General features: G+C 41.8%; 1 protein-coding gene across 3 annotated transcripts in view; it reads right to left on the bottom strand.

Annotated features, from left to right (window-relative positions):
- The window catches only part of ZRANB3 (zinc finger RANBP2-type containing 3), a 615617-nt gene that overhangs the window by 462573 nt on the left and 132388 nt on the right, over positions 1–20656 (bottom strand). For all 3 annotated transcript variants that reach the window (XM_085645762.1, XM_085645761.1, XM_085645763.1), the window contains exon 3: positions 9611–9787. In XM_085645762.1, the coding sequence (XP_085501888.1) occupies positions 9611–9780 (170 nt within the window). In that variant the 5' untranslated portion in view covers positions 9781–9787. The remainder of the gene's footprint in view (positions 1–9610; positions 9788–20656) is intronic.

Raw genomic sequence — 20656 nt, 5'->3', positions numbered from 1 at the left:
TACTATACCGGAAGTGGGAAGCAAAAAACTCACGCATACCGGTGTGAAGACTCGGGGATCAAACCGAGCTGATTGCTGTAAAGTGATGGGCTCTGGGCGCTGTAGCATACTGGCCGCTGTAGTATAACTGTAAGTAGTGCTAGTATGCGTTTATACTATACAGGGAGTGGGAAGCGAACTACTCACCCCTACTGGTCTGAAGACTCTGGGATTAAACCGTGATCCTAAAGCGTGAGCTCATTGCTGTAAAGTGATGTGCTGTGGGCGCTGTAGCATACCTGTGGAAGTAGTGTTAGTTTGTGTTTATACAATAGAGGGAGTGGGAAGTGAACTACTCACCCCTACCGTTCTGAAGACTCGTGGATGAAACCATGAGCCATTGCTGTAAAGTCATGTGCTCTGTGTAGTATTCCAATGTAAGTCATAGTAGAATGTTAGTATGTAATGCTACTAGAATGTAAGTATGTAATGTTAGAATGTAGGGCTGTCATGAGGGGAATCTTGGGGAGTTTGTACACGGTGCTGGAGAAGACGGTTGCCTTGCGGTCTGCTCCTGTTGGTGGCTGTTTAAGCTGTCTTCTTTTCCTGCAATAAATCTACTTATCGGATCCACTGCTGTCTGCCTCTTCACTACATAAATTTGGCGACGAGCGGGAGAAGGTAAAAAGGCAGCAGCACTCAACAATATTTCGAGCTTCCTTGCGTTCTGCTGAAGACCCGTTTTCTTCGTGAAGCTGTTTTTACTCATCCCAGGGTCGTCGGCTCATAGAACTATGTCATCCGACCTCTGGTAGGATTTATATTTTTTGAATTTGGGCTTCCTCTGCCTCTTCACTGCACTCTGGTTGCTGTACTACATGTGTGCAAGTAGTGTTAGTATGCGTTTATACTAATTCTGTAGTTATGCAATAACCAATGCATCATGGCCCAAGGACCTCCCAGGCGCAACTCATACAATGTCCCAGGGTGTGCATCCGCGGAACATTTATGTTTGCTATTATAGGGCGGGAGCATGGCTTCCACCCTGTGATAGCAAATCATTGTTTGCCTCGTTGAAGTGAGAGGAGGAAAAGCTCGTATCGCTTCAATAAAGCGGATCCGGATGGTAAAAATGGAGGAAAAAAAATGAAATGGGGGTCTCACCAGTTCATTTAAATGAGCCCCCTGGTGGGTGATGTTCCGGAGCCAATCCTATTATATTGCGGGGTCTCTGCAGCACTGGGGTCCTTAATCTCACATGTAAATTAGGCGCGGGAGGGCACAGAGACGTTTCGCAGCCTAGGGGATCGCCACCTCCCCAGGTATTGTTTACTAATTGTTCGGGAAGCTTCGAGGCCAACTCAAGTCCGGGGAGCGCCACCCTTCAGGGTTTACTTAAATATGCAGGGTGGGCCTCGCCAGTCCCTGAAGCCTCGGTGGCCCTTGGCAGTGCCTTATTGGTTCTGTAATCACACAGGCAGTACTCATGGTGTTTTAAAGTGATATAATCATAGAACCCTTGCAGTTGTAGAATTACCCAGGCTTCCTTTATGTAATAGTCTGTTGGTTTATATTTGGTAGGTGCACCGCAAAATTACAAATGTTTTCCCTCATAACCTCCTTTCAACCACCGATTTTTACAATAAACTACAGACAACTGTTGTCAGAAAAAGAAGACCTCTCTTATTTATCACTCACTTATTTATTGGTAAAAAAAATAACCTTTATTAAAACAACACAAATAAATGGAAATGCAACTTTATTCGAAGAAACAACAGTATAACGTGAAATAAGTGAGTGGGACTCCTTCGGAAGCAGCGTACAAAACCTGCAAGACAAAACAGAAACATAAGTATGTGTGCCATGTCCAAGAGAAAAAGAAAGGTAGTCAGATCTGAAAGAAAGAAAGTGAGCATGGGACAGAGAGCAAGTGGGTGGAAGGGAGAAGGGGAGTGAGAGTCAAAAGAACAGAGGGACGAGGAGACAGAGCGTCGGCCTACTGCACCCAGCCCTCACTGTTCTCCTCCCGTCACCCGTGTGTGGGGGACGCTGGGGTCCGCGAGAAAGAGTGCGGTCCAGCAAGTCCTTAAAATGAAACAGAGATATGAATGAGGCCAGAGATTACATTATTATCTACGGCAACATCGCTTGCCTGCACCTGTGGACACAGGCTGCTGCATCCCAGCCCCTTCCCCCGCACTGTGCTGAATTGCAGCTCCTGCGCACCGAGGCTTGACTGCTCACCTGCCACCACCGATGTGTCCAACGACGTGCCGGTGTGAGCTCTGACTTCGGGGTGCCTCTCTCAGGGTGGCACAGCAGGTCTCCGGTTGGGGACGGTGTCTTGATACCACGATAGAAGGCGTCAGTATGTCCAGGGCATCATCACGAGCGGAGTACCTGCTCCGCCGATTTTGGTGCAACTAACTCAGTGTCTGAAAAGGGAGAAATAATATAATGCTGGAAACATCTTGAGGTAAATGAAGGTTTATTTCAAGCTTAATAGAGAACATCAGTTGAGAGCATCCTTCTTTCTTGAAGTACAATCTACCAACTGTTAGTGGTAATCATGGTTCAAAGAGGAGTTGGAGTGTACGAGAATACACAAGGTTAAATAATAATATGTTATGCCAACGTTCACATACAAAGGAACAGAGCGCATGCTAGAAGCATAATGTGCGCGTGTAATGCAGTGGCGCAAGCCTGTGTGCATGTACACTTAGTAATCATCTCACTTCATTGCCCCAAAAGCCAACGCCACGTGTCTGTAGGGCAGCGCTGCCCGTTGGCTCAGGCCTACAGTACGGTCCAGCAGGTCCTTAAAATGAGACAGAGATGTGACTGAATGAGGTCAGAGATCACATTATTCCGCACGGCAACATCGCTTGTTCGCACCTGCGCACCCAGGCTGATGCACACCACCCCTCCCGCAGCACCGCGCTCAATTGCAGCCCCTGTGCACCCAGGCCCCACTGCTCACCTGCTGTCATTGTGTGTCCAAACAAGACGGCCAGCAGGGTTCACAATTCAAATTGAGTTTTGATTGCGAGGATGGTGTACACCTCATGGATCCCTTTTTTTTTTTGCACATTGTGATATGCGATGTGGATGCGGCCATATCACCTGAGGCAGTGTGGAAGAACTGGGGCATGTGGCGTCGTCATTAACCTATTTATACGTACGCAAAGTGGGCTGGGCTTGCGTACGCCAGGCCAGCGTAGGGGTGTGAATAATTATTCCGGGGACCTGGGCGTTGTTCAGTTCCTGCCTGGCCAGGAAAGGTACTTATGTGTGTGTCCCTGTTGCAGTTTTGACGTCGCACAATCCGCAATTTACATTAATGTAGCATGTACCAGGAGGGCGGCAACTATCGCTAATGAGATGCTGTCCGACACGCATGTCAATGGTGTGCGGTATGATTGAAAGTGTTGCTATCGCGAAGCGCACACATGTGAATGTGCTCGGATGGAGGGAGGATCAGCAGTGAGGCTACATCATACACTGTGATAACGCTTAATACAGTCAAGCAATGCATGTCAAACATGAATCTGAAAGTCTCACATATGACACACTACTATACTGGTAAAGCCTAACAACAGAGCCTAACAACAGAGCATACTGCAACACAAATCTACACATTACTCCTTACTGTTTGTCACATGTGATATAGGATGTGCCCTCTGCCCGTGGCTGATGATACCCCTGATGATACCCCTTCGAGCCACCAATACCCAGGCCGAAAGGCAGCACAATAATGCACGCACACACACACTAAGGCTATCGTGTAACACACATTTGTTTTTTGATGTAACGTTTCAGATGCATGGCCATCACACGTGAAAGGCTACTGTACAGACCATGAATATTGATCAAGATGATCGTTGCATGTTGTGTGTAGTATAAGATATGTGTACACAGGAAAAAACTTTTCAAAAAATGGGTGGGGTCCTCCAACTGTTACAATGGGAAAGGTTATGAACCAATCAAATGCTTTTTAAGGTCACATGGCAATCGCGCACAGAGTGCGCAAGGGGGCCGCACCCGAAGCGATTTGGAGAAAATATATTTACCATAACATAAGTTTATTACAGTTAGAAATATATAAATAAACATTATCGCTTGCTCTCAGATACACTTTAAACCTATTTACATATAGTTTTGAGACATAAAATAAAATGAGGGAATGGCGTACCCGGCGCGACACCATAAGTCTATGACGTAACACAGGGCCTGGCAGCGTGCACTCGTCGCATACAAAATGCGCAGCGGGCACGACCCCATACATACATGACGTAACGCGTGGCTTGGTACTGTGTACCCGTTGCATACCAAAGTAGCAGCTGGCGCGACCTCATACGTATATGATGTTACGCGAGACGCGGTGCCACGAACCCGTCGGATACGAAATGCGCATCATTTACGAGTTTAGCAATATGGCGGATAGGGTTTGCGTGCTGATAGAGCTTGGTACGCTACCAGTATGGGACTCCAGTTTTCTCAAAAAAAAAAAAAAAAAGAACAAAAAAAAAGATATACATATTTTTGAAGATATAAAACATTACATGATTTTCTAAGTAAAAAAAAAAAAAGGATAATAGAAAAAATGTAGGTTTTTATTAAAATATGAAATTAACATTTAAAAAACCTTCTAAATTCACTAAATAAAACATAGGTTTTACAGACGTTATAGTTAGGAATTCGCATTTAAAAAACCGTAGAAATTCACACAAAAAAAACATAGGTTTCAGGGACGTTATAATTAGTCGGACATTTGACTCATAAAACCATAGAAATCCTTATAGTTAGTTGACCTAACTATAACTCACGCGCCCGCAATGCACTGCTGATGACGTCACATATTACATCACTCATGAAATGGTCAGTGACATCCCTGATGACATCACTGATGACATCATCCAGTGAACGTGTGTTTCTGTAAAGTTTAAATATTTTCCACATATATCTATGCCAAGGTGTATTGAAGGATGAGTGGATTTACAAGTGCCTCAAGAGATTATTTAGTAGGTGTGTAACTGACTGTATAAGTGAGTGATTGAACGTGTGTTACTGAATGCATGGGCTAGTGACTAAACTGTGTGAAAGTCTGTATTAGTCTCTCAGTTGGTGTGTAAGCAATTGCATGGGTTGGTGAGTAGCTACATGAGTGTCTATATGGGTTATTGATTTGTTGTCTGAGTATCTGTATGGGTGCCTGAGTGTCTGTGTGGGTGGGTGGGGGTGTGTGTGACTTTGTGCATAGATGTCTGAGTGGGTGATTCACTGGTTGTATAGATTGAAAAGTGCATCTGGGTACAGGCTGTATGGGTGAGTTAGTGTGTGTATGGGTGTGTTGGTGAGTGAATGAATGTCTCAGTGGTATATGTGTGACTAACTGCATATGTTTTAAGGCAGTATATGTGAGTGTTGGAGTATATAAATGACTATATGTGAGAGTAAGTTATTTGAAGAGTGGGTGTAAAAAGGAGTGTCTGCTTGTATCAGTGATTGTATAAGACAGTTAGTATGTGTTAGTATCTGCATAAATAAATGATGTGGAATGTGTATAAATAACGGAGTTGGTGTGTTTAACTGTATACATGAGTAAATGGGTATGTGATTGATTCTTTGCATGACTGACTAGGTGTGTGAGTAACTATGGATGAGTGGCGGAGTGTGACTGTATGTATAGGTGTATGAGTGCATATTATAGTACTGTATTGATGAGTAACTGCATGTATAAGTGACTGGATGTGTGTAGACCTAGGAAATAGTAGGTGGTATGTAGTATCTGGCATTGTTGTGTGTAAGGTTTCAAAAATAGTAGTCTGTATTTTAGAGTGGGTGTATCAAAGTTTATATTAGGGCATCATTATGTGCATCAGATTATGATGCGGATGATGTCATGAGTGATGTCATTTGAGATGTCATGAGTGATGTAACAGACCATGTCATGAGTGATGTAATATGTGACGTCACCAGCAGTGCATTGCGGGCACGCCAGTTATATTTCGCTAAACTAACTATAACAGGGGAATGTCTATGGTTTTATACGAGTCAAATGTCCAACAAATTATAACGTCCCTGAAACCTATGGTTGGTTTTTTAGTGAATTTCAAAGGTTTTTTAAATGCTAATTCCTAACTATAACGTCTGTAAAACCTATGGTTTTTTTCAGTGAATATATAGTCTCTGAAAAAAACACAGGTTTCAGGGACGTTATAGTTAGTTGGACATTATACTCGTACAAATCCAGTAAATTGTGGCCGTTATAATTAGTTGAGCTAACTATAACTCGCGCCCCCGCAATGCACTGCTGATGACGTCACATATTACATCATTCATGACATGATCAGTGACATCACTGATGACATCTCAAATGATTAAGGCGTATACGATCTGTGCTTACTTGCGAAAAAATGATTAACTGCTTGTTTTTTTGAATGCATACTACAGTTGCCAGAATGCCTCATAGTGGACAGATTGGGCCTTTGTATATATAAGTTACATAGTTAAAGGACTCACTTACCGGGAGTAAGACCTGGAGAGAGAGAGAGAGAGAGAGAGAGAGAGAGAGAGAGAGTGAGAGAGTGAGAGAGTGAGAGAGTGAGAGAGTGAGAGAGTGAGAGAGTGAGAGAGTGAGAGAGTGAGAGAGTGAGAGAGTGAGAGAGAGAGAGAGAGAGAGTGAGAGAGAGAGTGAGTGAGAGAGAGAGAGAGAGAGAGAGAGAGAGAGAGAGAGAGAGAGAGAGAGAGAGAGAGAGAGAGAGAGAGAGAGAGAGAGCGAGAGAGAGAGAGAGAATCTTGAACAATTCCTGTAATCTTGTCTTTGCACATGTAAAGCGCTCTGATACCCGCGGGTCTAGCCAGCGCTATATAAAACCTTTTAAATAAATACATAGAATATATATACGCACACACTACAGGACCACAACTAATTGAAAGAACGAATGCGGTAAAACAAGGGCGATATCAAGTGGCACCGTCATATAGTATATACCGTATATGTAAATGATACGCGTCTAAAGCGCAGAGATACTCCTTGGAGTCGATTCTGGCGCTATATAAACCCTAAATAAATAAATAAATTTAAAAAAAGTGGAGAGGAACAAAGAACAAAAAGTGCCTAGCGTGTTTCGTGGCACAATGTGTCTTGCACTCACTGGGAATGGAACATCTACCAAAGGTGTAAATCTACTGTGGAGACTCATTTGTTTGCTGGTATACACGTTGTGATGGCGGCAAGAAAACCAGTCATCTGGAACAGGCAGTCCTCTTTTACTGGCAATAACCTTACTGGGAACTTGCATAGAATGAGCTTCTGTTGACGGACACATTTGAAACTGACATGATTAAGGCAAATGATGCCGAAACGCATCGTCAGCTAAATAAATCTGGAATTTATGCCCACAGTGATAGATATATCTCCTCACAATTTTACCGCATTAAAGAATGGGTCGCACTCACGAGCATTCAAAAATCCTTATTTTATTTTCATTTCATTTTCTTAAGGATTCACAATGGCCCTACACGTTTCGGTCTCAGAGAGAACTCGATCACAGATATGCCATTGTAATCAGGCACATTTAAATACCATCATGTGCCTTAGTCCATGCATTCATCACAATGGATTCTGGGAAACGTAGTTAAATACAGTGTTATTGTGACAAACCTAACAAAAGTTGCTGATAATTACATATATAACTGCCAAGGGAAGTTTTTATGTAGCTTACGACTGAATTTCATGTTTTGGTGATCAATTCATCGAAAATTACTTAGTCAGTGGTAATGTATGAAAGGTAATATTTCATACATTCTATAAATTGTTTTGAACAAATCAAAGAGTTGAAATACAGGCAAATACCATGCAATGCAATACCAAAATCATGCCCTCCGGTGGGCTAGTGTTCACATATATGCTATTAATATTTTTTCAGTGTATTCTAAAACACACATAGCTAATTATGCCAACCAGTGGGCTATGTTCACCTTCATAGCTGAATTAATCATTATTAATATATTCTTAAATATCTGAGTCCCTCGATTGCAACCATATGCCTAAAATTGGGCTATTAGTGAAAGAAAAAGTGCACTCTATAGAGAAGCCAGTATTCAAGTATTTGTCAAATTATTACAGATGAGTATACATTTCTTCGTCCTGGTTCAATCCAAAGGGTGATAGAATGCGTCAGGATTATCATTGTCTCAATTTGTGTACGCTATCACTGCCTCTTTCACTTTGTTCAATCTTTTCAATGGCATCAATCTTTTCAATGGCATAAAATCTCTGTTGTTTCCAACTGCTCTAATGGTTGGATTCCATGTGTTTCGCAATTGCATTTCCATGATCTTAATGCATAGTTGCCCTAGAATTATTTTCTTTAGTTCGCAAATGGTGCTGCCAACGTATTTCAAATTGTGTGGGCATTCAATTACATATACCATATATTGACTCTACATGTAATGTTTTGTCTGATTAACCATTTTTTCTTTGATGCCATAGTTATTTGTCATTTATTCACTTCAATTTGAGAGACTTTGCATTTGATACACTTAACAAAGCCAGTTTGATGTAACCAGGTCGTGTAATTTCTCTTTTGAAAATACTATGCACCAAAGTGTCCGTTAGATTTTTGTCTGAGACTGAAACGCATAGGGCCATTGTGAATCCTTAACAAAATGAATGAAAATAAAATAAAGGATTATTGAATGCTCGTGAGTGCGACCTGTTCTTTACTGCGGTAAAATTGTGAGCATAGTAACGGCGTAGCTCTGCCGATCAGGGGAACGCACATCCGAAGAGCGCCATAATCTCCAGTGAGTTCGAGCCAACGAGTGAAAATATATTTATATATATCTTCTACTTACCTTTTGCATACTTACCTTGCATTGTAATGGATGCGTGGTAAAGGCATGTGTGGTAATGTTATACAACCCTATGAAAAGTAGGAGAAATGTAAAACAAATTGTCCACATCCAGTCTGGCGCTCGGGATGTTATTTAAGGTGAGGAATCTACGGTTAGAAGTATCCATCAGAAAGCAGAAAGACTAATCAAAGATATGGTATGATAAATGGGTTCACATCATTCTTACTCTTCAGCCTTTAGTTGTGAAAATATTTTTGTTTCAAAGAAAATATGCTGATTATCCTAAACAGCAAAAACACAGTTACAAATCTGTAAAGAGTTTTATGACGGCAAATTCAATTTAAAAAACTGTGGCCAGCATAGGTATATAGTTTAGAGCTACTGCTTACATCAAAATGACAAAAACGGAGTAGTACATAGTTTAGAGGTACTGCTTACATCAAAATGACAGTTACAACAAAAATTGAAAAATATGTAAAAAAAATAAAATCATGAAAAAAGTCTGCCTCCTAAAACATATACAGATTATCAGGATAGTAATTTAACAGTGCAATTCAATATTATTGTGTATGTATGAAAAGCAAAAATATGCAAAATACATTTAATGATAGCACATTTTTAAATTGCTCTTTTTAGCTGTAAGAACAATTTGGTAAATATAGTGCCAAAAATCAATTATTTACAGGAAGAAAAACTCATGTATGTCTAACACTGCAATGTTATGGACAGTACAATTTTCAGCGCACTATTAGAGAATGACTCATTTTACCTGCCATTTTTCTTCAATGCAAACTTAATCCCTTCCTCCTGGAAAGGAAGTAATCTCTGTCTTATTTTCTCAGGCAGGTAAGATAGGTCTTCATCATCTTCATTTTCAGAATCAGACAATAGGTCCAACGCAGGAGACTCGCAATCTTGAACTGTTCGTGATTTTCCCATTTTAAACCTAAGATGAAAGTTTCCAGTAATTGGTAAGAGTGGAATAATTTTAGTACAAACTTTGAGAAAAACGGTACCAACCACTGTTCCCTAATCACCTTTGTGACGCTATTATTATAAGGTTCACTTAAAATATGCAAACCTTTTAAACATACACAGCATAACATCTCATTCCAATAGAGCTTGTTGAAGGGGAACTACAATAAGGTCATTTACATCAAAACTTCCCACAAGGGTAGCAATATTGTTATCCTCAACAACGCAATTACATGAGGGAAGTTGAAAGACAATAGCAAGATGTTAAATGTTACTGGATGTTTAGTTGAGAGCCTACCATTCGTCTGCAGACTCCCTACATACGATGTTAGATGGCTTGTATGATATCGCCCATATATATTAGGTTGAAATGCCTGGCAGCGAAATCTACCACAATACCCACTTTGTAAATAATGCCTAAAGTTGATAATTGGATGTCCACTTAAGTAGAAGCATCCTTCTTACCTTACATTTGCTTGCCAACAGGAAACAAATCTATCTGAACATATTTGCATTTCCAAAGGTCAAGGGCTTTCCATACTTTGGCCGCAACACAAAAGTTGCGGTTACAACAATTCAGTTTCTTCCTCAGAAGAACATTTTTATTTTGTATATAACGGCTGAACCATCACTTAAAACCAGCATTGAGTTTAAGGGTGTCGCAATGATTTCCAAGGTATTGAACCTCCCTCCCTAAACCGAGCCTTTCCCCGGAGCTGGCTTGTATTTTCTAGGCATGTGCGTTCACCAAAGGTCATCCCCATGGGACGTCTTCTTTAGGTATTCTAATCAATTTTGCTTTATTCGATAATTACGATCATAAAAGCTTTCATACAATACGGTCAATATTATATAAGTCAAATTTTTGTAATAGTTAAAAAAGGATAAAATATTTAAGAGTACATGGTATAACAACAATAAAAGTTCCCTTTAAAAACAAATTACTATAATCAACAAGGGGTCTCAAAATCACAGTTCATTCCTTTAGACCTCTTACACTAGAAAGTGTGTTCAAAATTTAATCGATAGCAACATTGGCTAATTTTGTGGCTTTGGAAATGGCTTTCGTGCGAATGATCCAAGCCCGACCCAAAAATTTGGCAACTCCGCACACAATTACTGGTCTAGACGCATCTGATCTCAAGATGCGTAGTGCAACTAGATGGTTCCTTGTTCCTAGCTGAACACAAATAGGTTTAAGCCATTTATTCCTGGCCTGCTGATAAGCCGTGCATGCAAATAGGCAATGAGCTATTGTTTCGTGGGGCGCTTCGCAACACGGGCAACTAGGAGAGAGATTTTTAGCTGGATCCCTCTGAGCAACTGAAACACTGAGATACAATGACCCAAACCGGAAAAGTATATACAGCTTTCTATCCATAGGGACTCGAATGAAGTCAAGATAGGGTTCCAGATGGCCAACATGTTTAAACAGTAAAAAGTCTTCTGAGAGTTTCCCATGCCTCGGATAGGATAGATGACGCTGGAGTATCCAGTTCCAGTAGATCTTTTTTAACTCAGCCTTGGAGGGCTGGGCTTGGCTCCTCCATGCGTCAGCTAAACCCAACGAGACTAGGAGTTCCTTCAGTTTGGTGAGCCGTTTTACCCTTTTGCCCATTTCCAGAGAAATCAGTTAACTGAGACCTGCCACGTAATGCGATAGTTCCGGGGTGGATCTTAATCTTGCCCAGTATAAGAGGGGGCGTAGTCTAATCGTGTCACTCACCCTGCGCCTCCCAGTATCGAGGAATAAGGGGGTTAATGGAGTGCATTGGGGGACAGAGAGGATATCTCTTAAAAACTTATTCTCTGACTTTTGAATTTCAGCAATTTTTTCGATCCCCCAAAGTTCTGCTCCATAGGTTGTCGCGCTAACTGCCTTACCCTCATAAACAGCCAGGGCAGGGGAGACTAGTCTAGAAATAGACAGGCGCTGTTCTCTTACAAGTGCCCCTGCTACCCTTTTATGATTTAGTAGCATTTTATTCAAGTGTGGTCTCCATGACAATTGGTCCGATAGCCTCATACCCAAATAATCAAAGCAGTGAACTTGCTCAAGATGAGAGCCATTGAGGATGAGTTTCGGTCTAAACTGTTTTCCAGGGTTAAAAGCCATACATTTTGTTTCAGAAATATTAATAATAAGGCCCCTTTGAGTACAGAACTCCTCGAAACGGGTGAGTAGTAATTGAAGACCCATGGGGGATTTGGAGATCAAGAGAGTATCGGCAGCAAAGAGAAGTGTAGCTATTTTTCCCCCCGCCAGGGCTGGTGCATCAGCTGGAATGTGGCTCTTTAGGTATTCAATAAACAATCTGCCAACTTTTAGATGTTCCCTTACTATAGTGATTTATCGATTCAAGTTTAATTCAAAGTTGCAGTAAAACCATTTCAACAATTCTATGTCCTTAATCAAGGGCTTCAACTATGCAGCTGAGAACTACCTACCATGTGTTTCCTCTACTCCTAATTAATTTTAAACACCGTTTTACTACTCAGAATTTACCGGAGCTGAGATTCGGAGGCACCATTGCATTAAATTCACTACTTCAAATGCAGTGTTGAACTTAAAATGTATTATGTTTATCGGAACAACAGTCGAAATTAGTCATGTCTCTAAAGTTAGCATTCACTCACACAATCTTAATACTCTAAGTATAGCAGTTTTATGTACGAAAATATATAAGAAACATCCTAAATTATAAGTCAAACAGAAGTGTGTTAAACCCTACAAGTATTCATCTAAATCATGAAGAAAAAAAATGTCTTTTTATTAGTTATCATAAAAATTCTACTATGTAGTCAAGGTGACAGGTTCCTCTATTGACTGAAAATGCGTCCTGGAGCTGGTGCAATATTTATTCATTTACTATCATACATGTCCACAGATAGTTAATGTTACAATTTGCGATTTTAAATATTTTTCAGGTACAAAGTATTCAACAATTTTAGACTCTTCGTTTTACTATATATATCCGGTATATAAGACCCTTCAACTCATTTTACCAGTTCAAAAGCAAATTTCATACAAAAAGATGACATTTCTGTTTCCTGTTATGCAGTAGAAAATCAGAAGCATTTCATTATTTTACTAATAATCCTTTGTAAGGAAATGCCTCTTTGTGCATGCTCACCCCCAAAGTTTTTGTCTGATGTTTTTTCTACTCAGAGTGCATTGAGGCCTGCAAACCAGACCTCATTGCCAGTGTTCTAATTCATTCCAAAGTGTATGTTGAGTTGGCAATCCACGATTGGCATGAGTTTACTTACTTAGGAGTCCATTGTATATGGTACCAAGGGAACGTATGGCATGTAAGACAGAGTGTCCCTCGGGGCTGCAGCACTGATTGTGCCACCCTGTGTGTTATAAAGTTCAAAATGGCTCCCAGCCTAACACTGCAGCCTTGAATAGCAGTTTTAAAACATATATTGTTAAGGGGAGTGGGAGCTTTGCCATTTAGACAAATGGCAATGCTCCCACTCCCCTTAACAATATATGTAAGTCTCCCTAAGGAAGGTCTATAGAGCTCTAAGGCTGGAAGCTGTATATTATTAAGTAAGACGTATACTTTTAATATGTCCTAACATAAAAATCGTTGTTTTTGCTGTGGAAAAGTTAGTATCCCCATTGGCTAACCCAGAGTTACTGGCTGACTCTGATTATGGCTAACTTCTGAATGGGACTACTAAAATGGATACCTCAAGGCATCAAATTAATTGTCACATTAAACCTGGCTTGATGCCCATATCAAATGTTATGTCACTTTTGAGGAAAGGCAACTTTTAGAAAGTTGCCAATCTGTTGCCCAGTTTGTCCAGTGCCCTTGAACTGTTGCTGTCCACCAGACAGCCTTCTGCCCTCCTGGGGAGCAGTGTGAACGACTCCCAGGCTCAGGAACAACAGGAGCCTGCTACAGAGGGATGTGTTACCTCCCCTTTCCAGGAAGCCACACCGGGTGTTGGTCCAAAAAGAGAGCTTCAAAAGTGATGCTGCCTTTGGCAGGCAAAAGGCCATCACACTCATGGAGGGCTGCCCTTTGTTCAGGTAGATAGGTTGATGGCAGGAACAGAGAGGTGAAACCAGTAGTCAAACTGGTTTTCCCCTTAGGCACGTAGCCCCCATGTAGTCACACCTCTAGGCTGGGTTACCAAGCTCCTAACATCTAAGGAAGAGTTCAGACATCTTGAGAGTGGGCAGAATAGTGCACTCCTGGATTGCCAGAAGCCCCACATAGATGGAAGTCATCACAGGGCGGAATGCATCCTGGAAACCCATGGGCTAGTGAACACGTTATACCCCAAGGGCACTTTCAGGAGATACCCCTGGCACCCTAATCCTCAGAACATGAAGTAACTGGAGAAGGAACAAAGAAAGACTGCCCTGCGGACTCCTGGACCTGGCAAAGAGAGGGCAAATTGATACCTGAACTGTGTCTGCCAAACCATGGTTAGCAAAGACAGGACTGTGCCTGTGGCTCCTGGTTCGTGGAAATGTTTCCGCTGAACCCCAGACTAACAAAGTGACTCCAAGGGTCAGTCAGCTGAAACCCTGGAACAAGCACCAGGGCCATCAAAGTTGAAGTAGCCCATTCTGACAAGTCCGTAGTCACATTCTTCGAATCAGTACTGACCGCCAACAGGCAACCTAAGAGACCGATTCTCAAAGGCCAAAAGTTTAACCTGAGTCTGTTGGACCCAGGAATGTCATACAAGTATAGACTGGGTGCTTAAGATGGACACCTGTCTTCACCAAAGGATACAGCTGGACATGCTGTATACGGAGATCGGTAGCCCAGCCGCAGCTGGCCTTCTCCTGCCTCAAAGAGTACTTCAAGGGACAACAACCCCTACAGCCAAAGTCGCAACACCTTAACTGTGGACCGTGGAATAACCGCAAGGACAACCCCGTCAACCAGAGCATCTTTCACCATCCCAAGCATCAGAACCGCTCCACTGAAGTCTATGGTAATCTTGATGTAAAGTATGGAACTGGACTGGAGGCTGCTTTGGTGACCAGGTACATTTCCAAATATTCCTTGTTGGCCCCCCTGATCTTCTCCTTGTCAGAATTGGTCGCCCCACTTGGGGCAGATTAGACGAACACAACTGTTTCAAACTTTTCAAAAGTTTATATACTTTACTGTTACCAACGTTTGTATATACTTTGGACTAAAAAGCTGAGATTTACGTTTTACTTTAAAATCTATATCTCCTGAACCCTCTGGTGGATTTTGCCCATCACAGTGTCTAAGAATTCATAAAAATATAATCGATGTTTATAAATTGGTGTTGGATTTCTTTTGTGTTGCATGACTTTCTTATTTTGTTGTTTGGTGCTTCTTAATGCTTCACACAAGTTTCTTTGTTAAAGCCTTGCTGCTCAAAGTCACAGCTACCCAGGGTTCAGCTGAAGGTTTTTATACACAAGCCTGACTGGACCCAAGACAGTTTTGTAAGTGTATTACACTGTAAGGTTTCACAACCATAACATGTAATACACCACAATCTCCACAACGTTTTCTAACAAGTTAGACTCTAGATATTTCCATGGTTATGCTGTGAAATCAAGAAAAACAATGTTAAATTTACGTGACCAACACCTCAAACATCTCAAAAATAATTAGACTTAGAGCAACTAAAGTGTAAATTCAAGTGCTCTTCTTCATTTACCTCATGCAACTAAAGTGTAAATTCAAGTTCTCTTCTTCATTTACCTCATGCTATTCTGTGGTCATACTCGCACTATCAATTCGAACTTTTTATACAATGTTTATAATGGGGTCAAAATCAAAAAAAGGTGCTCTCCAAGCCACTGGAATCAAGCTATCCTGGCTGAAGAGGGGTGAAACCCCGAAACCGGTCCTAGGATGCCTGTTTCCAGTCCAGGGAGGACCTGGCTTGGCAGTTCGGGCTGGACTGTTCCCATGAGGCACAGGGTAGAGACCGATTTGCATATGGCTTGGTTCAAACTGGAATGGTATGGTGAGCAAAAAAACGATGGATTTAGGCCCAGATCTCTGTACTGGGGTGAATGTATGACATTGATCTGCATTCTGTCCATCAACTGTTGTTTTTGTATTTGTCACCCCGAGTGGGAAGGGTATGCCCAGACGTGGGTCCCGTGCTCTCCATGCCACTGGAATCAAGCTATCCTGAATGAAGAGGGGTGAAACCCCGAAACCGGTCTTAGGATGCTCGTTTCCAGTCCAGGGAGGACCTGGCTTGGCAGTTCGGGCTGGACTGTTCCCATGAGGCACAGGGTCAAGACTGATTTGCATATGGCTGGGAATGGCATGGTGAGCAAAAAAACGATGGCTTTAGGCCCAGATCTCTGTACTGGGGTGAATGTATGACATTGATCTGCATTCTGTCCATCAACTGTTTTTGCACTCTGACAACAGGCCATACTCCCATCCCACACGGTTTGCCCCCTCACTTTGGCCACAGGGGCAGAAACCCCACTGGGTGGCAGGACTATTATTTTTATAAAATAATGAAGTGGGTCTTGCCTATCCGGATATCATGCCCCACCCTCACCCCTAAATCCTCAACAGTCTTTCTGCTCTCCTGATGGCTATAACAGTGAGGCTAAATCCCAATACATCCCACTTGCCATGGTGAATGGCTGCATTTTTTGGGCTTGGATAGGGCACCACCTGGAGAAAACTACCAGACCCATACATTTTGGAAAACTAGACATCGAAGGGAGTCCAAGATGGTATGCCTTCCTGGGTTTCATTAATTTTACTTACCCACCATGTTCTGTATAACCTAAACACTGCCTAAAATCACACATCTTCCTTGTATTTCTGTGATTTAAACTTCCAAAATACTCAGGGGTCCACAAAATTCCTCCTGCCAAGCATTCCACTACTTGTTTGATAAAAACATTACCCTTCTTTTATGGGTGAGCTTAGTGGCCACAAAAGGAAAAGTCTCACAGTGTATAGTAGAAACATCAACATTTCCTGTCAATACACTAACCTTATTTAGCAATGGTGGAAGCGGTGTTGACTGGACCTGGGCTCAGCCACCAAATAGGGAAACCTACCATGCCCACACATTTTTGAGGACTAGACACCTGGGGGGGTGGGGGGGGGGGGTGGGGGGGAAGAGTCCAGGTTAGTGTGCTACGAGTGGATCCGAACATGTTTTATTACCCACTATAATACTGCAAACCTCACATTTTGCCTAAAATCAAGAATTTTCCTTACATTTCTGTAATGGAAGCTTTATGAAACAGCAGGAATCCACATAATTCCTGACACCCAGCTTTCTCCAATTTGTCTTAATATACATGCTACCATAACTGTGTGGCTGGGCCTAAGTGAGTTACCACAATAGGAAGGCATCAAACTAGAGCCAAGGGAGGTACCACAGTGGAACACCCTTTAACCTTGGTGTGATACATTCCTGTCACGGGGACTAGGCCCAGTCACACAAGTGGGGCAGTGTTTTTATCGGACAGGTGGGAGAACGCTGGGTGGTAGGAGTTTTTGGGATTCCTCCTGATTCTGGTAGGTTTTCATCACAGAAATGTAGGAAAATGCATGATTTGAGCCACAATTTGATGTTTGCAGGGCATTGTGGGTAAGAAAACCATGTGGGATTCACGCAAGGCCCACCACTGTGGAATCCTCTGTGTGTCTACTTTTCAAAAATGTCAGTGGTTCATAGGTTTACCAGGGGGGAGCCACAGCAGGGCCCCAAACATAGCTATCCCTATTGCTTATCTCTCAAAGTAGCTTTTAGGGCCTATTGTATCGTGCTCTCTTGGAACACCCACACAGGTGGGGTACCATTCTTATGAGAACAGAGAATGGTAGGAAATATGTGGCTGTCCGCAGGTTCCAGAGGTTTCCGTCACATACATAGGAGTAAAATGAGCGTTTTTTTTTTACCAAGGTTTGACATTTGCAAGGGCTTCTGTGTAAAATACCTAGTGAAAGCCACACAAGGCATACTCCCTTGGTTGTCTAGTTCAAAAAAATGTGCAGGTTACTAGGTTTCCCTAGGTGTGGCTGAGTTAGGGCCCAAAATCCACAGCTACCCAGTTTTGAGTGGAAAATGTTATGTAGGTCAGCGCCAGGACACCTACTTGGTAATCGCGCGCTTTACAAATTGCCATAACATAACATAACATGTATCTATGTTGTGATTTGTGCTGTTTCCTGTCTCGGGCACCATGTCTACCCACACAAGTGAGGAACCATTTTTAATCGGGAGATTTAGGGGAATGCTGGTCAGAAGGAAGTTTGTAACTACCCACAGATTCCAGAACATTCCATCACAGGAATGTGAGGAAAATGTGTTTTTTTAGCCAAAGTTTAAGTTTTGCAAGGGCTTTGGAGTAAAAGAAACCTAGTGAGAGCCACACAAGTTACCCCACCCTGGATTCCCCCAGGTGTCCAGTTTTCAGAAATGTGCAAGTTTGCTAGGTTTCCCATGGTGTTGGCTGAGCTAGGGCCAAAAATCCACAGCTATCCACCTTGCAACAAAAAGTATCAGTATGTGTCCATGTTGTGTTTTCACCCCTTTTCTCACAAAGGCACTAGACCAACTCACAGGAGTGAGATACCATTTTTATCCGGAGACTTGGTGGAAATCTAGGTGGAAGGAATTTTATGGCTACCTGCAGATGACAGAACTTTCCATTACAGAAATGTGAGCCAAATGTGTTTTTTAGTCAAAGTTTGAGGTTTGCAGGTGATTTTTGATAACAAATGGTGGTGAGAGCCATGCAAGTCACCCCACCCTGGATTTCCCTAGGTGTCTAGTTTAAAAAAAATTACAGGTTTCTAGGTTCCCCCAGGAACCGGCTGAGCTATGGCCCAAATCTCACAGCTACACACATTGGAAAAGAAGGATCAGTTTTTAATGGAAAAATGTGAGGTTTGAATGTTGGGTTTTGCCTAGTTTCCTGTCGAGGGCACTAGGTCTACACACAGAAGTGAGGTACCATTTTTATCAGAAGACATGTGGGAGCATAGAACAGTAGAACCTTTGCTGTTACCAATTGGATTTCACTGCATTTGTGCCTTCCAAATGTAAGCCAGTGTGTAAAAAGAAGACATTTAGAAAAACACCCTCAAATCATATGCTAGTACGGATACCCACAAATTCAGGGATGTACAAATAACCACTGCTCCTAAATTCCATATCTTGTGCCCATTTCAGAAATAAATAGGTTATCAATTTTCAATCCACATGTTTTACCATATGAATTGGTCTATGCTCGGTACACAATGAAAAAACATTGTACAGTGCACCTCAGTTGTTGGCTCTGGATACCTTGGGTTCTTGGAGAACCTACAAACCCTATACAACCAGAGGGGTTTTGCAGACGCAATGGTATATTGCTTTTGTCAATCTGCCATTGTGGCAAAATGCTACAGATTAAAACGTTGTCATGTTTGCAGCAGTTAGAGGGTTAATACAGCTAACGTTGATCATCAATTTGTTTTTTAATGCATTAACAATGGGAACTGTTAAAAATAAATGGATACAAAAATTAAAACATTTTAATATTTGTATTTTAGCATGCAATGTGGGGACACTTAATTGCACTTTTATTCAGCAGAATGAAGCGGTAGTCACACAACTTTATTGTTTAGCAAAAGATCCCCAGACATCTCTTCTGTTGTGAAGTATACATGTAAAATACCCTAGAAAATGATTTTTATACTGCTCTGAAATCAGTTTCTGCTTGCACATGTACCACTTTGGGGTACTTCGGTTCAGCATTTTTAAGAGCTCTAATAAGATCCTTCTACTTCCTTTGAGAGGCAAGCGGTACTCTAACTATTTGTTTCTGACACACGCAATATATTGAACATGTACAGTGTCTACTATTAAAGTTAATGAACTAATAGCTTTTTAAAGTCTTAGTACTTCATTTAGGGTTTGGTAGAGCAAGAAGAACACTGTAAATTGGTGGCTCTTCCACTCCGCCAAACTAGTAGTTCCGTGGCTCAATTTAAAATTTTGGGGAACTGCCCTGTTACCATTACAAGAGCCTCTACTGATGGTGGTTGTTCTATTGAGGTGGGTGACCACCACTCAGTTTCCATGGCCGTGTCCACCATGTAAGGCATGGTGGACACAAACAGGGAAAATGCTGAATGGTAGTCTGAGTTTTAGACAAATTTGCCTGCACAAAGGCCTGAAGTGAAGTAATTGAACTTCCAGCATACATCCCATGATATCTCAGTCATGTTATTGAGGAATGCGATTGCGAGATAGAAAGTGTTCTTGTCTATTTAGGCTGAACGTAAATGTTATCCAGATATTCATATACCTAGACATTGTCCAAAAAGGGAATGAAGAGCTTGCCCAATTAGTTTCAATTACTTTTTATCTAATCACTCCTACGAAATTTCTCTCCCTCACTTTATTTCATCTGCTTGACATAGGCTCTGATGCATCCCTCAAGAGTCTGTACTGTCGTCATTACCGATAACTCCTTACATGGCTGCTTTGGCCCACCTCATTCAATCTTTTTGCTTTGGGCTGTCCCTTTATGAAGATGACACACAGATTATTGTTCAGATATCTTGTGGTGGACAGCACACTGCAAATTAACTTCGGGGCTGTCTTGCTAAGGTCTATTGGTGGATGAGCTTCAACCACCTTAAACTAAACAGTAAAAAGACAGACATGTTGTGTCCCATTATTCTTTCGCCCTTTTAGGAACTCATATGCCCATACCAGTTTCCACGGTAAAGAATCTGGGTATTACAATCAACAACTCTCTAAGATCAAATATCTTCAGTTGTGAATTCTTTCTTTATATAGCTTCAATTCTTGAGGCGTATTATCCATTTGTTCACTCTACCTCAGA

The sequence above is a fragment of the Triturus cristatus genome, chromosome 3_1, assembly GCF_964204655.1.
Source record: "Triturus cristatus chromosome 3_1, aTriCri1.1, whole genome shotgun sequence".
Classification (NCBI taxonomy): Eukaryota; Metazoa; Chordata; class Amphibia; order Caudata; family Salamandridae; genus Triturus; species Triturus cristatus.
This window is presented reverse-complemented; position numbering and strand designations above follow the sequence as displayed.